Source organism: Centroberyx gerrardi, chromosome 6 (genome assembly GCF_048128805.1).
Source record: "Centroberyx gerrardi isolate f3 chromosome 6, fCenGer3.hap1.cur.20231027, whole genome shotgun sequence".
NCBI lineage: Eukaryota > Metazoa > Chordata > Actinopteri > Beryciformes > Berycidae > Centroberyx > Centroberyx gerrardi.
The window spans coordinates 7,943,736-7,958,028 of NC_136002.1; the positions used below are offsets into that span (position 1 = coordinate 7,943,736).

At 42.5% G+C, this 14,293-nt stretch overlaps 2 protein-coding genes across 2 annotated transcripts; one reads left to right on the forward strand and one right to left on the reverse strand.

The window, feature by feature from the left end:
• Positions 1-1,256: 1,256 nt before the first annotated feature.
• Positions 1,257-5,302, reverse strand: psma6l (proteasome 20S subunit alpha 6, like). Its single transcript, XM_071897267.2, has 7 exons — positions 5,022-5,302; positions 4,311-4,405; positions 3,600-3,681; positions 3,244-3,399; positions 2,963-3,141; positions 2,424-2,518; positions 1,257-1,832 (listed from the first exon to the last, which is right to left on the reverse strand). The coding sequence occupies exons 1-7, from the start codon at positions 5,095-5,097 to the stop codon at positions 1,775-1,777; spliced, it is 741 nt and encodes a 246-aa protein (XP_071753368.1). The 5' UTR covers positions 5,098-5,302; the 3' UTR covers positions 1,257-1,774.
• Positions 5,303-5,549: 247 nt separating this feature from the next.
• LOC139910068 (inositol-tetrakisphosphate 1-kinase-like) lies at positions 5,550-12,193 on the forward strand. Its single transcript, XM_071897269.2, has 10 exons — positions 5,550-5,705; positions 6,157-6,181; positions 7,444-7,566; positions 9,320-9,437; positions 9,614-9,715; positions 10,136-10,176; positions 10,738-10,903; positions 11,007-11,074; positions 11,463-11,625; positions 11,751-12,193. Exons 1-10 carry the CDS (start codon positions 5,623-5,625, stop codon positions 11,900-11,902), a joined length of 1,041 nt encoding a protein of 346 aa, XP_071753370.2. The 5' UTR covers positions 5,550-5,622; the 3' UTR covers positions 11,903-12,193.
• Positions 12,194-14,293: the final 2,100 nt, after the last annotated feature.

Consider the following 14,293-nt stretch of genomic DNA (forward strand, 5'->3'; position numbering starts at 1 on the left):
TAGCCTTCTATTTTCAATAAAGTGGATACAGACTCACATCACTGATCTCTGTCTTTTATATGTGTGTGTGTGTGTGTGTATGTATGTGTGTGTGTGTGTGTGTGTGTGTGCCTGTCACTCTTAGTTTCCACCACAATGACCCACCAATCTGTGGATGCGGATCACTGTCCCATTCAATTACTGAATGTCACCTGGCAGTCTGCATGCACAAGCGTTCGTTCACACACACACACACACACATACACATACACACAGGCACACACATAACAGGATGTCGTGTCAGGATTGGCTGTCTGACACACATAAACACACACATACTTAGCTACACACTTAAATAGACTCAGTTCCAAATGCACATCCAGACGCACACACACACACACACACTGGACCTCACACTGTGATTGTTTACCTTGAGTCAAAATACACTTCCAGGTATAGTAAGGTACAAACCGAAGCCTTGTGTTCTCTTATGAAAGACTCACAGTAAGTTAGCACAAGTCACAACATTGCCATCTAGTGGTCAAATAAAGTAGTGCAGGAAAACCATTGCTCCCTATATTATGGGTGGATGGATTCATTCACGGGGAACCAGAAATGCAGATATACCACATGAAAAGTATAATGTTTTACCATGTTAGAGTAAGAAATTATTATTACTACTATTATTATTGCTATTAACAGATTACTGAACACACACAGTCATTTGTGAGACTCCTTCGTCTCAGTTCCCATAACAATATTGTCCATTTTTCTCTGGCTGAATGTCATGAAGTGAACCCTGGACTGTGGTCTGAGCCCTAATGGACTCAGGTGATGTATTTCCTAGTTCTCTAGTATACAGCGAGCCCTCCAACAAGCCACCAGGAAGCCTGCCTCAACTCATATGATCACCTCACTGCTGCCATCTGCTGATGAAACAGGGGAGTGTTGGTATGGATTTAATCAGGAAACTTGGGAAATGAACTGTTTTTATCTATTCTAACTGCAAAATCTGCTTCCTTAGGTGCTGAGTTGAGTGTGAGTGGAGAAACCGCAACACTATTCTCTAAGACACCTTTTAATAGATGCAAAACGGGCCATTTTTTCAGTTTCGACATCTAATGAAGAGCGGCTGAAACCTTTGAAACATTTTCTTGTTGTTTACTAGTGTTGGACGTGATGTACACCCTGCTAAAACCAATAATAATAATAATAATTTCCATTTTCTCTGTCTGTCTATTTTATTCTAACAGTGGTTTTAAGAGGTCAACCATGAGTCAGTTGGAGATTTTTTATTGCAATTTGAAGTTTGGAGATGATAACAAGGCTGGTGAGATAAACATATGGTATGAAATGAGGTGGATGAAAAGTATTCTTTACACACTTAACCAAAAACACAGGAAGCCATACCAGGTAGCTGGTGTCCAAATAATTCTGTACTGTCCACTCAAGTTTCACATTCATCCAAGATGGCTCCATGTGCCCAATCACTTTATGACCATATGAGATATTAAAACCTTGGTACACTATGTCTATGTTATTATCGCGTTACTCTATTGTATAAAGAAGCCCAGTGAAAATGTCTGGTGAAGCCCCACTGAATCAGTGCATCATAACAAACATCAAACATCTTCTTGAGGTGTGCTTGATTAAGCTCTCGGGACGCCCCAGGTGGAAGGTAGTGTACTGCACACACACACTCTGTTGGTAACGCTGCTGTTCAGCGGGCTAATTCAAAGACACCGGAAAATGAAATACTATCATGAAGCAGGTTCTGAAGTCTGTGTGGGCACCTTTACTCCCGTTCTGCTATGGCAACCAGGTGGGCCTCTGTCTCTGCCTCAGAGAGGGTCCTAGGGGAGGGAGAGGGGAGAAGAAGAGGGGAAGAAGAAGGGAGAGAAGAGGCAGGGAGGGGAGAAGACATGGGAATAACAACCAGATGAAAGAGGAAAAAGAACAAAGAACAAGGAGGAAAGACAGACAGTAGGGGAGAAAGCAAAAAGCAAGTTAGACACGGCCATGTCGAGCCCTTCATAACAGCCCAGTGCATCTATGAACTTTTTGATATGGTAGAGGGTGCATTCTTTTTTTTATTTTATTCATTAAACCTTTATTTAACAAGGTTAGTTCCACTGAGATTAAGCAGCATCATGACAAAAATAAAAGACCAACAACATACAAGAACGCATGAAGTCAGACTTACATACTGTCAACATTACACTTAAGAGAGCAAGATAAAACAATGTGTGAAATCAAAAAACAATCAAAATCACATAAAATAGTGAACATAGTCAAGTTTTCTAACCATTCCAAAAGACAATAATCCAAAGCAGAGGCAGCTCCTTTGAGTCTGAGCCACAAGATCCTTCATCATTGGTGTAAACTCACCATTCAGGCCACTATATCAAACAAAAACAAAACTACTCCAGCTAGAGTCAAGTTACCTGAACTTAGGTTGTTCCTTGGTGACTATTCCCACCTCCAGCTCACTGGCCTTGAAGTCCGTGGACAGGATGGAGGACAGACAGGAGATCGCCATCTGGAAAGAAAGAGGGGGATAACGTGAGGGTGCTGACTAGCTTAAATACATAAACACCAACTTCTGTCCCATACAGCAAACACCTAAACCATCTTTTAACACATGCTATAGAAAACAAACACACTGGAGAGGTGCTAAAATACAACCGAAGCTAGGGTTGTGGGTAGAGCAAAGGTTTTCAGTCAAGGTGAAATTGAAAAATCTACTAGTAGAGTTCTAACTTTTGCCCAAGGTGTAACTCTTTACTATTACATAAGGTGAACTTTCAGTCTTCAAAAGCCTTCATTCTACAATACATTTTATGCATAGAAATGTAGTGTGAGTGAGCAGGTAGGGGTTCAAAGTCTTACTCAAGGACACTTTGATAGGACTTATGGCTGCTGATGGCCTTTCTGTTGCGGGACGATCCCTCTAACAGCACTCAGAAAGCTCTTGTTGCTCTACCTGTACCGTCCTGTCCTGGCTCAGGTCGGGCCTCTTCTTCAGTTTCTTCTCCAGGTAGCTGTTGGCCTCTGTCTGTTTGGCCCCAACCGCTGTGGCCCTGAAGCCACAGTAGTAGCCCGCCGGGTCACATTTATACAGCACGGGGCCCTGCTGGGGGTCTATGGCCACCAGGATCATACCTAGGAGGAGAACGGAAGAGGGAGGGAGGAGGAGGATGAAGGAGGCTGATAGACAAAATTCACAACCTTAAAGTCTAAAAACTAGAGAGTGGTTACACTCACAGCAGCCAAGAGGCCTCATCTCAGCGTTCTGTGTGTAGACCTGGGAGATGTCAGCCATCCTGCGGCACAACACGTCCGCCGCGATGTCGTAACCAAACTTGTATTTCCATTCCCCCGCCTCCACTCGCGCCCGGTGAACCTGGGAACGACTGTCCGCTGCACAGGACAGAAGAGGGGAGACAGTTAAAGGTGCTACATGTGTCATTTTAACGTCAAAAAATTATTATCACATACATTTTGAGACATTCGTATAAATACCGAAACAAACAAACAAGACCATTGCCGAGAAGATTGGCTGCCTGTGTCTGTGCGTGTGTGTGTGTGTGTGTGTGTGTGTGTGTGTAGTAGATACATACCACCGTGTCCGGTCATCACACAGCCGATGCGAGGAGTCAGTTTGTACATGTTGGTGAGGGTGGAGGAGTCCAGCAGCTTGTCCTGCGTGTGGGAAAAGGCCACAGTGTCACATCCACTTTACATTATCATCTTGTGACAACGAACATCTATATTTCAGTATGTTATGTAATAAATATTAATATTACATTTACAAACAAACACATTATGATCAGGGGCGTCAATTCGCTAAACCCTAAGCTATGGCAAAGTCCCTGCATCTAATGTTATTTACCACCAAAACTATAAACCTGCTTACAGTAGGTTTCTGGGGACAAAGAGGAGCAATGACTGGTGACTGACAAGATATTATTATTTGGTCAATATGATAATTATGTAGCTTAGATGGAACCTTAGTCCTGAATGCTCTCCTGATTTATTTTTGATTTATTTTTTGATAAAAAGTCAAATTCCACCCATGATTATGATGATGATGATGATCAGAAATTGAAACCTACATGATGAAGGCTTGCTAAAGCATGAAGCTGCCTCTGGCTTGGTAATGTGAGTATTGGGTCTAGGTAATATCTTCCACTGTCAAGTCAGCAGAAAGCTGGAGTCACGACTCTGTCAGGCTTCACTGGTCATATCTGACCCCTTTACTGTTCTGCTTCATCTCACATCATCATCCCGGTGTGTGTGTGTGTGTGTGTGTGTGCGTCACAATGTCTTACTGGTACTTTCTTCTGTGTGACCACCACAGCGCAGTCCGTCCCCCGGATCCCCACTGACGTTAACCCACCCTGGGCGATGGCTTTGAAGGCATACTCTGCAAGACAGTACATATATCATATAGAATAGAATAGAATAGAATAGAATAGAACAGAATAGAAAGTTTTAAATGTGTCATATCCTGTTCATCTGTTGAGAACAAGCATGTTTGGTCCTTCAAACTTCATGAATATGTGGACAACTCAATTCTGATTTACAAAAAGTCAGATAGAACCATATAAATCCAAGCTCAATATTTCATATTAAAAGTGGCACTACAAACTTTTTAAATAAATATTAAGTAAATAAATACATATTTTTATATTTCGTGACATTGGAATTATAAGGTTATTTTTATTTATCAAAATTGAGTTATCCACATATTTACCACATACTTGCGTGGTGTTATTTTGTTAAAGAACCTTTTGGTTAAATATTTTAAAAGAAAGTAGACTACATAGCAGTTTTGCTAGCTGGTGTGTCAAATCTTTGATGCTCAGTATCTCAGAGCTGCACTCCACCCAGATAGACCCTTATCATTCAAAGCTCGCGATTTTTGTACGTTGTTTCTGCGTGTTATTATCATTAGTAGTAGTAGTCGTAGTAGTCGTAGCCGCAGTAGTATTGCGCAGTATGCATGTTCCAGGACTGTAAAACGAGGTAAAACGTCTCACCGACTTGGTAGAGGCGGCCCTCCGGTGAAAAGATGGTGATGTGTCGGTCGAAACCAGCGTTGGAACCACGGGACATTTTCTTCGTGCGCGTCAAAACAAATGTGACCTCAAATGAACTCGCGAGCACTTACTCCACCTTTACAAGTTACACCTGAACCACCGAATACTCCTGTCTTTGTGAGTGTCAGTGAAAATGAACCAGCATGACAGAGGATTAGCCTAAACGATAAGCAGCATAATGGAGTAACTTCCCTGTAAGTTTTTACTTTCTCTTTCAGTTATTCAATGAGGTGCGCGCGGTGTCATCTCACTTATTATTATTGGATGGCAGCAATAAGGAAGTCAAGTGACTTTACCAGTTAGACTAGGCTACTTTGACCGGTGGAGTAAAAAAAAAACCTCATGACTCTGGTGTACTTTAAAAAAAAAAAGTGAGGAGTTCTGTCGATATGACATAGCAGACATTTTAGGAGGAGGGTTGAATGGATAGGATCGAGGCATCTACTACAGCTCTCTCTCTCCCTCTCCCTCTCTCGCTCTCTCTCTCTCTCTCCCTCTCTCCTGTCATTTGGCCACTGGTGGCCCCCAGAGACGGAGCCAAATGTCAGGCCGCAGGGTGGGCTTCTGCCTCAGCGATAAGAAGCGCAGGAGGATGAACCTGGGCGCCTTTGCAGAGCTCTGTGCGTAAGTTGACGCTCTCTTGTACTATTCATATAGAACTTATTATTCCAGTATGTAATAGATAAAGTGACGGTGGTTCTCAAGGTGGGTTCGTGAGGAGGTTCCAGGGGGTCCCACAGCAAAATGAGGAACAGATTACTTTCACTATGATTTAATTCACTAGAAATTGGCCCAATTAGAGGATGTATGAGAATGACTGTTGTAATCAAAGGTTTCATTCTCACCACTATATACAGTTATGCAACTCAGAACGTAATCAACAACAACAAAATGTTCCCATATGAGGGTCCCAGAGACAAAACCTTATCCAATGGCGGGACATCTTTTGAGAAGTTTTGTTCTATATCATCCTTGTTTGTGATCAGAAGACTCCAGTGTATGAATCACTGGGGAAAATGACACCACCAACAGTAAAATATATAAATTGCACTTTGTACATTGTATTTTTCTGCAGGGGCCATGGGGTGGAGGTGGTAGAGGTAAGTGATTCATGAATAATAATCATTATTATTATCATTATGTTAAGACTTTGGTAATAGGCACAATGAAGGAATGAAGAAGTGTGAAATCTGTGGTGAAAAGCGTGGAAGAGGTTATGCCATTTTTTTTTAAGGCTGTAATTATGTAGCAATCAACATTGTGTGTGTGTGTGTGTGTGTGTGTGTGTGTGTGTGTGTGTGTTTAAGATAAGATAAGATAAGATAGCACTTTATTAATCCCCTTGAGGAAATTCAGGACAATTTACATTTATATTTACATGCACACATTTATTTGCGTGCATGCAAAACACACACACACACACACACACACACACACACACACAAATACAGCAGGATGACGTTACGCAAACAAAAGCAGTTAAACAAATTACAGTTAAACAAAGCATAGTGACAGTAATGACAGTAACTGTATCACAGTGTAGGTGCAACACATAGGAGAGGATTGGCACATGATCACACACACATGCACCCAAGCATAGTGTCATTTACAGGTGTCTGCCACCTTAGCATTATGTGTCACAGCCACCTGCAGCCACCCCCAACACTCTCCTTGAAGCAGTACAGTAAACAAAGCCTGCTTGGCTGGCACTACTGAAACATTTCATTGCATGTGAATGTCTCTACAGCAGCTTGGGAGAGAGTGGAATACGTACAATAATGATTTAATCATTTCCCACATGTTTTATGTGAGTTTATGACATGGCTTGATGTCAAAGTAGTGTAGCATTTTGACATCAATAAATCATCACCACTTTAATTCTGCCTAATTCAGTCTCTACACTGCACTTTACATTGTTTGCCACCGTGTCAGACTTCGCAGGAAATTTGCTGTATTGCTGTATGGCACAATGGGAGATTGATTTACAGCATAAAACAAGAAGAGGGCACTGTTCTTCTGGTGAAAATGAAGCAAGTAGCGTCAGGGAGCGCCAGGGATGGGGAGGAGGGACAAGTGGCAACATCCTCTGAATGTGAAGGAGAGGACATGTGGTCTTTGAGAAACACTGGCACTAACAACACCACTGGCGTGAGAAAGAGGCTATCGATCGTCTTGACCATGATCTCATTTGGTTACACATTACATGTCAGCATTACATTCCCAAAACATTACCCGAAAATGAGCAAAATCAAGAGTTCCTCAGAGCTCCTCATGCCCCACTGCTACTGTTTGCCAGGTCAACCAGATGAGCATAATGTATACACAGGATGCCCAGATCTGTAGTGTTTCTCCACTGTGGTAGATCGACCTCAGCCAGCCGCTGGTGTCCCAGGGACCCTTCAACGTCATCGTCCACAAATTGTCTGATGTCATCGTGGAGGCCGAGCACAACAGCCAATCGCAGCAGCTCCTCGCCAACTTCCAGGTAGACTTATTTATCATTACCTAGTATTGCTTGCACAAGCGGATAGTACTTATAACGTGCGCACAAGCCTTTATACACTGCGCCACTTTAGCCTCAAGAACTATATCCATGCTCCACAAGGTTCAGAACTCCTATTCCTATTGAGCACAACTAGGCTATCTCATGGTGTGGTGTTCCATTGCAATGCTGGACTCGCAGTTTGGCTGCAAACTACTGCATGTCACACTGCCTGAATGTGTTAAAATGCTTTGTGTATAAAATGTATCTAGAGGAATATATATTTATGTACGGTTTATGTAAAAGTTTATTTATTTAAGAAAGGGACAGTGCACATTAATAAACATAAGACCTTAGATGCCCCATGTAAATGTGCCTGACGTAGCCGTACAGCCTAATTTTCATCTGTAGTCCCTGGGCAGGTCGATGGTTTAAGGAACACAAAAGAACATTCACAACACATGAGCGCAGACAAATGAGCTAAAACTATGCAAACATTAATAAGAAGCATAATGAGCAGCATAAAAGAACATTCACAACACATAAGCTCAGACAAAGCATAGGGAAGATCATACAGCATGGAAACACATAAAGCATAGCACAGGCATCTAGATGACAGTACCATAAAGCATGAGAACACATCACAATGAATATAGCATTACTAGTAACCTCGTTTCTTCTGTTATGAGAGCATTTTTGACCAATAAGCACTGTTTTATAGATTTGGAAAAGGAGTTAAGAGATGTGATGTTCCTTAGTTCTGTGGGTATAGTGTCCCAGGTATGTGCTGCTCCATAGGAAAAGGCTGACTGCCCAAAAGCTCTGGTGGCTAAGTTCTGATTTTTATTAATGAATTCATTGAGTGGAGGGGGGGGGGGGGGGGGGGGGGGGGGGGGGCAAGCCATGGAAGATTTTATATACAAGCAGAACGTCTGAAAATTTGATCATGCTTTCCCAACTTAAGAAATTATATTTATTTAAAATTTTACAATGATATGACTTTGGCTTTTTATCCAGTATTTTCAGTGTCTGCTTATAAAGTGTTTCAACTGATTTTAATGTTGACTTACATACCTGTGTCCAGCTAGTAAGACAGTAGTAAACTCATGCACTATGTCCTGCATTGACCTTAAGGCGGCCATTGAACACCCTGACACTCTACCTGGAAGAGCAAGTAGCCTATACAGCTGTCCTACTGTTGGTAGACCGTGTAACAAGAAACAAACATTTATCATTTCACAGATTCACCACTGAAAAACATATTAGAAATGGATTTATTTGAAGAATACAGAAGGATATAGGTTGACATTTTAATATATTTTGTCCATTAACACTAGTTACCAGGGTGCTAGCTAGCTTACTTCCCTGCTAAATTCAAGCATTTGTTTTAGGATAGTTGTTGTTCCCGAGATTGTGAGTTAATTTGATAACTAGGTTAGGTTTCACTTATGTTTTGAATAAACATTAGTTTTATACCAATCCTGTAGGTAGAGTTTCCCACCCAGAGTGTTCAAAATGGCTGCCGTGGGTCAATTATCCCCTTGCACTAAATGTGAGGCCCTGTTGCTGCACCAGTGTCACCAAGACATACAGTATATAGCCTATACATTGTGCCTCTGGTTTTGATTTTGATAGGAATGTGGATTACTTGCATACTGACAACTATATACAGTATATTTGCTAATGATTAATAATGAAATGCATCAACCAGTGGTGCTGGAAGTGAGAAGTCTTCCCTCTCTCTTTCACATCACAGAGTTATGTGTCAGCTCACCCCAGTACAGTTCTTCTGGACCCCCTGCCTGCCATGACCCAGCTGCTGGACCGCTTCACCTCCTATCGGATCATGAGCAAGCTGCACAACTCGCTCCGAGGTGCAGTAGCCTACAGCTCCAACCACATGTATACTGTAAATACTGTAGATTTACTGTGTGGTGGCAGATACAGACACCTCCCTTTTTATAAGGCAAGCAGATCTTCTGAAAATGCATTATGCGCTGAAATGGACAATGGTGTTTATTTATATATTCTATTCTATTCTATTCTACAGACTGGCGTATCTGCAGTCCTCCTTATCTTGAGATCCACAGTGCCAGTGACATGTTGTCCATTCAGCAGGCGATGGTGACCCAAGGCCTCAGCTTCCCTCTCAGTCAGTATACTGTGTTTGCAGCTTCTCAGTTCAATAGTGAAGCTTTGAATGTGCTGATCTTAGTACTTCTTTGTCTTTGAATGCAAGTAAGAAGTAGTTATGAGATATTTAAGAATTCATAATAAAGAAACAATATATATAATAAAGAATGTTTCATCTTATCTCACCTGAGCAATTTACATTTCATTTCTATTCTATGTAACAATTTATGCTTACATGCAATTCATTCACTTTGTGTGTAACCTGGGTTTATAAGCTCACTTACAAAAATATCCTCAACTATTTTTCATGTTTCCTGGGAATAAAGTTTTAGTTTAACATCATTCTGACTGACACTGCTGAAACCATTAGTTAACTTTTTATTATTTTATGAAATAGGACAGGCTTAAAGCACTTCCTCTTTTTTTCTGTTGCCACCAGTTTGTAAAACCAGAGTGGCCCATGGCTCGCTTTCCCATGAGGTGAGTGGTGTGCGGATATCTTGTTCACAAAGTCTCACTTCATGCCTGTGAGAAATTCATTTTACAAGGTCCCCACGGGTCCTTGTAATCCTTGAAAGTTTGTGAATTTGAGGGGAAAAAAATCAAGGCCTTGAAAGTTTTTGAAAATAGACATAAATAGACATGGGTCATTGAAAGTGCTTGAATTTATATATTTTGTGCAAGAATAGAAATTGAAGTTCAAGAGACCACATAGTCTGCCATCACTATAACACAGCACAGTTGAGAAGTGTTCACACATTCAAGCTTCTCTCTCTTTTTAATTGTTGTCTGTGAGCTTCTGTAAAGCCTGCTAGTTCTCATTATAAAAATTCTCAGTGTTGTAACAGTAATTAACCTTGATCCGTGTCTCAAACTATGCCGTGTTGGGTCCTTGAATTTGAGGGAATTGGGCCTGGAAAGTCCTTGAAAAGTCCTTGAATTTGATGTTTAAGAAGGTGTGGGAACCCTGATTTTAGCTGTACATTTGTGTTTGTGTTGTTCGTTCATTGATGTTCATTCCTCTCTCTGTTTGTTCTCCAGATGTCTCTGATCTTCAGTGCAGGGAGCCTGGCTGATGTGCGTCGGCCCTGTGTGCTCCAGAGCTTCGTCAACCACGGGGCCGTCCTGCACAAGGTGTTTGTGGTGGGAGACAGACACTTCTGCGTGGAGAGACCCTCGCTCAAGAACTTCCCCTCTGGACCCTGTGGTAGGAGATCTCCTCTCCTCTCCTGTTGTTTTTCTCTATTCTTCTCTCTTCTACTACTTTATTCCCTGTCTCCATTGCATTTGTGGTTTCTCTGCGCCTCCAGACAGGAAGACCATCTTCTTCAACAGCCATGAGGTGTCCAAGCCAGAGTCCAACTCCCACCTCACAGCGGTCAGTATTACAAATGACATTACAAATATAAACAAACCAGCCGCAACATACATGTAACATGTCATATACTGTGTATCAAAAGTGCAGTGAAAGAAACGTCTTCAATTCCATAACTCCTTTTTTAGACAAAGTCACGAGTGGATGGTGCCAGATTGGGCCTTTGACCAAAAAACTGCTCTTTCATCACTTTCATTCCCCTCTCCTCACAGTTTCTGCCTTTTTACATCCCACATTGACCTTTTATCAATCTCTCTCACTTTCCCTCAGACCTTGTTCAAATTTTAGCTGCAAATAAGTCGTAACGTTTGTTTAAAACTCCCACCCATTTGGCACCCATAAGTAGTCTGAAATACACCCTAACAAAGCTCTCTCCTCCTGCTCTCCTCAGCTGGACGAGCAGATGCCGTGCCTCCCCCCTCCCAGCTCCGAGGCGGTGGCCGCCCTGGTCAGGGAGCTCCGGGTGCAGCTGAGCATGGCCCTGTTCGGCGTGGACGTCATCATCAACATACACACACACACCCTCACCGTCATCGACATCAACATCTTCCCAGGTAGGTGCACACGGTGGCCTACGAGCACACACACACACATGCACACACAGTGAAGTTGCGACATACACACCCCTCTCTCTCTCTCTCTCTCTCTCTCTCTCTCTCTCTCTCTCTCTCTCTCTCAGGCTATGAAGGAGTCCCCCAGTTTTTCTCCTCTCTGCTCAGCCACATTGAGTCGGTGTTGGACAGACAGACTGCTGCTGGCTCCCAGGCTGCTGGATCTTCTGAGGCAACGCAGGCTACAGGTGGCCCATCTGCGCGGACAGCTAGCCTTTAAGTAGCCTGAGGAGCGGCTTACTGATTTCTACAGTGCCTCATCGGCCTCCTGGGACCCAAGAGAAACACAAGACGCTCTTCGACGCAAGCTTTTTCACTGTGCTGTTGGGACCAAAAGGATTTCCAGTAGCAGATTTAGCTCTACATTGACTTACATTGTACCCCCTGTCCACTAAGCCTTACCCAAACCCAATTAATTAACATTGCGGTTAAGAGATGCTACTTAATTAATGACAACCACAAACCAAGCAGACGATGCAGAGTGGTTCAGTACACTTTGCGTTTATTGATTGACAGGTAGCATAGAAGAAGATACAGCAGGCACAAAATACAGCACTCTGATTGGCCAGTAATATTACGAATGGTGTTTTTATTATCCTTTTCCTATTGTTTGAAATGCCCTCTATTCCCTCATCTCTCCCCCTAGACATTTTCCTAACATCTGTCTTGCTGGTTTGTAAGATACATTTTGTGGAAACGTTTTGCACTTCTATAGAAAAAATCATAATACATTCATTTTTCAGTTAATCTCAAGTGAACAAACACCTCATAATCTTTGGAATAGACAGTAATGAGCTAAATCAGTGTTAACTGATTACATGTGTGTTATTACCATGTGTTTATACAAGTTGAAAGGCTTCGTTGCCAGCGTTCAAATACACAAATGTGTTGTAAATCTTGTTGTTGTGTAGAAAAAAAGAGATTATATTTAGAGTACTATATGATGCACTTTGATTACATATTAAAATACATTAAAGAATTCATTAGAATGTATTTGGCTAATTATTGCATTCACATGTGCTGTAGTCTATATTGTGTTATTGCAGTTAATGGGCCTCCAATGGTAACCCTGGTAATCTCCTGCGCTGTGTGCATTTCTATCCCATGACCACCTGGGGGCGCTGTTGCTTCATATGTTCCTATGACCTTGGCTTACAAAGACAATGCTCTGGTATTTACATGGGTGGCATGAGAACAACAGCCATGAAAACGGTGATGTAACACTACTGAGCAGTCATCAATATTATTTGTCAGTGTCGCTGTTACCGAGTGACAACAAATGGCTTAAGTGTCTCCCTCTTCCCTCGACTCCTCCTTGGCTTGTTAAGATAAGAGTGCAAAGCTGGCTGAGAACCCGAGGTGACACTTTTAGACCTTGTAAGCTGTAAGTACATCGCATCCTGTCGCCGCACACTCGCCGCGTGTGAGACAAACTTGACGTGTGAAGTTTGCGCGTCGGCCTGCAGGATTTGTCGTGTCACCCCGGTTCTTCGCAAACAGTCTGGTTTTAACAGTGCATGAGCCAAATGAAACACAATCCTCGTTACTATTTTATCATCGAAAGGAGAGAAATAATGAGTGTTTCCGTGTAGAAATATCAGCAATACGTTGCTTACATTAACAGTCAGAACAGCAGGAACAGCTTACACACAGTTATCGATTATTGCACAAAATATATATTGAAATAACACAGATTACGTATTGAAGAGAACTTTTTTCCCCATCAAGAACACATACTTTCAGAGAAAAGAAGCATCAGTTCTAAGGATTGCCGGTATTCATCGATGATTGGCAATCTATCGTCTAAAATAATGATTCATGAAAGTGCTGAATGCTTTGCATCCATACTGGTTCATGTGTGACCCAATTGAAATGATCTGTCTACCCTACAAACAGCATTTACATGTACAGAGACAGGGACACAAGTGGAGATGGACATGAAGGACGCTTTCACATGGTCTAGAAAATGTGTTTTCCTTTCCTCGACGCCTTAACCTCATTCACAAACATTCAAGGGAAGCGTCAAGGAAACGATGACATCACATTCCAGGCGCTCCGAAAGCAGAAATGAAACAGCGGTATGTACAGTTTTGTCCTAAAGTCCCATGTTACAGATTCACAGCTGAAGACATTTCTCTGAGTGCTGTAGGGATCTGAAGACTGTTAATCGAGAATGTGTGAACTGAATGTGTGAATGTGACAAAGGGGGTTCGACTGTCAAGTCTGCTGTGTGTGTGCGCGTGAATGTGTGTGTGTGTGTGTGTAGGTGTGTGTGTGTGTGTGGGTCTTATCCTCTGCGAAGCTCCCTCAGCTCTGCAGCAACTCTGCGCAGCTCTGCTTCGATCTCCAGCAACTCCTGCAGACAGAGAAAAAGGCTCAGAAAACAAATAAGGAGTGCACACTCTCTCCCGCACATATTATCTACAGCAGCGTACCTCCCCTTCGTCTTCCTCGGCGTCACCCTCATCGTCGTCTCCGTCCCCCCGCTCATCCTCCCTGACGTATTCGTCCTCGTCTTCCTCGTCCTCCTCATCTCCGTCTCCCTCTTCCTCTCCGCCCTCGAACCTCTCCCTCTCGAACTGCCGCGTGGCCTCGTCGCTCGCCTTCTCCA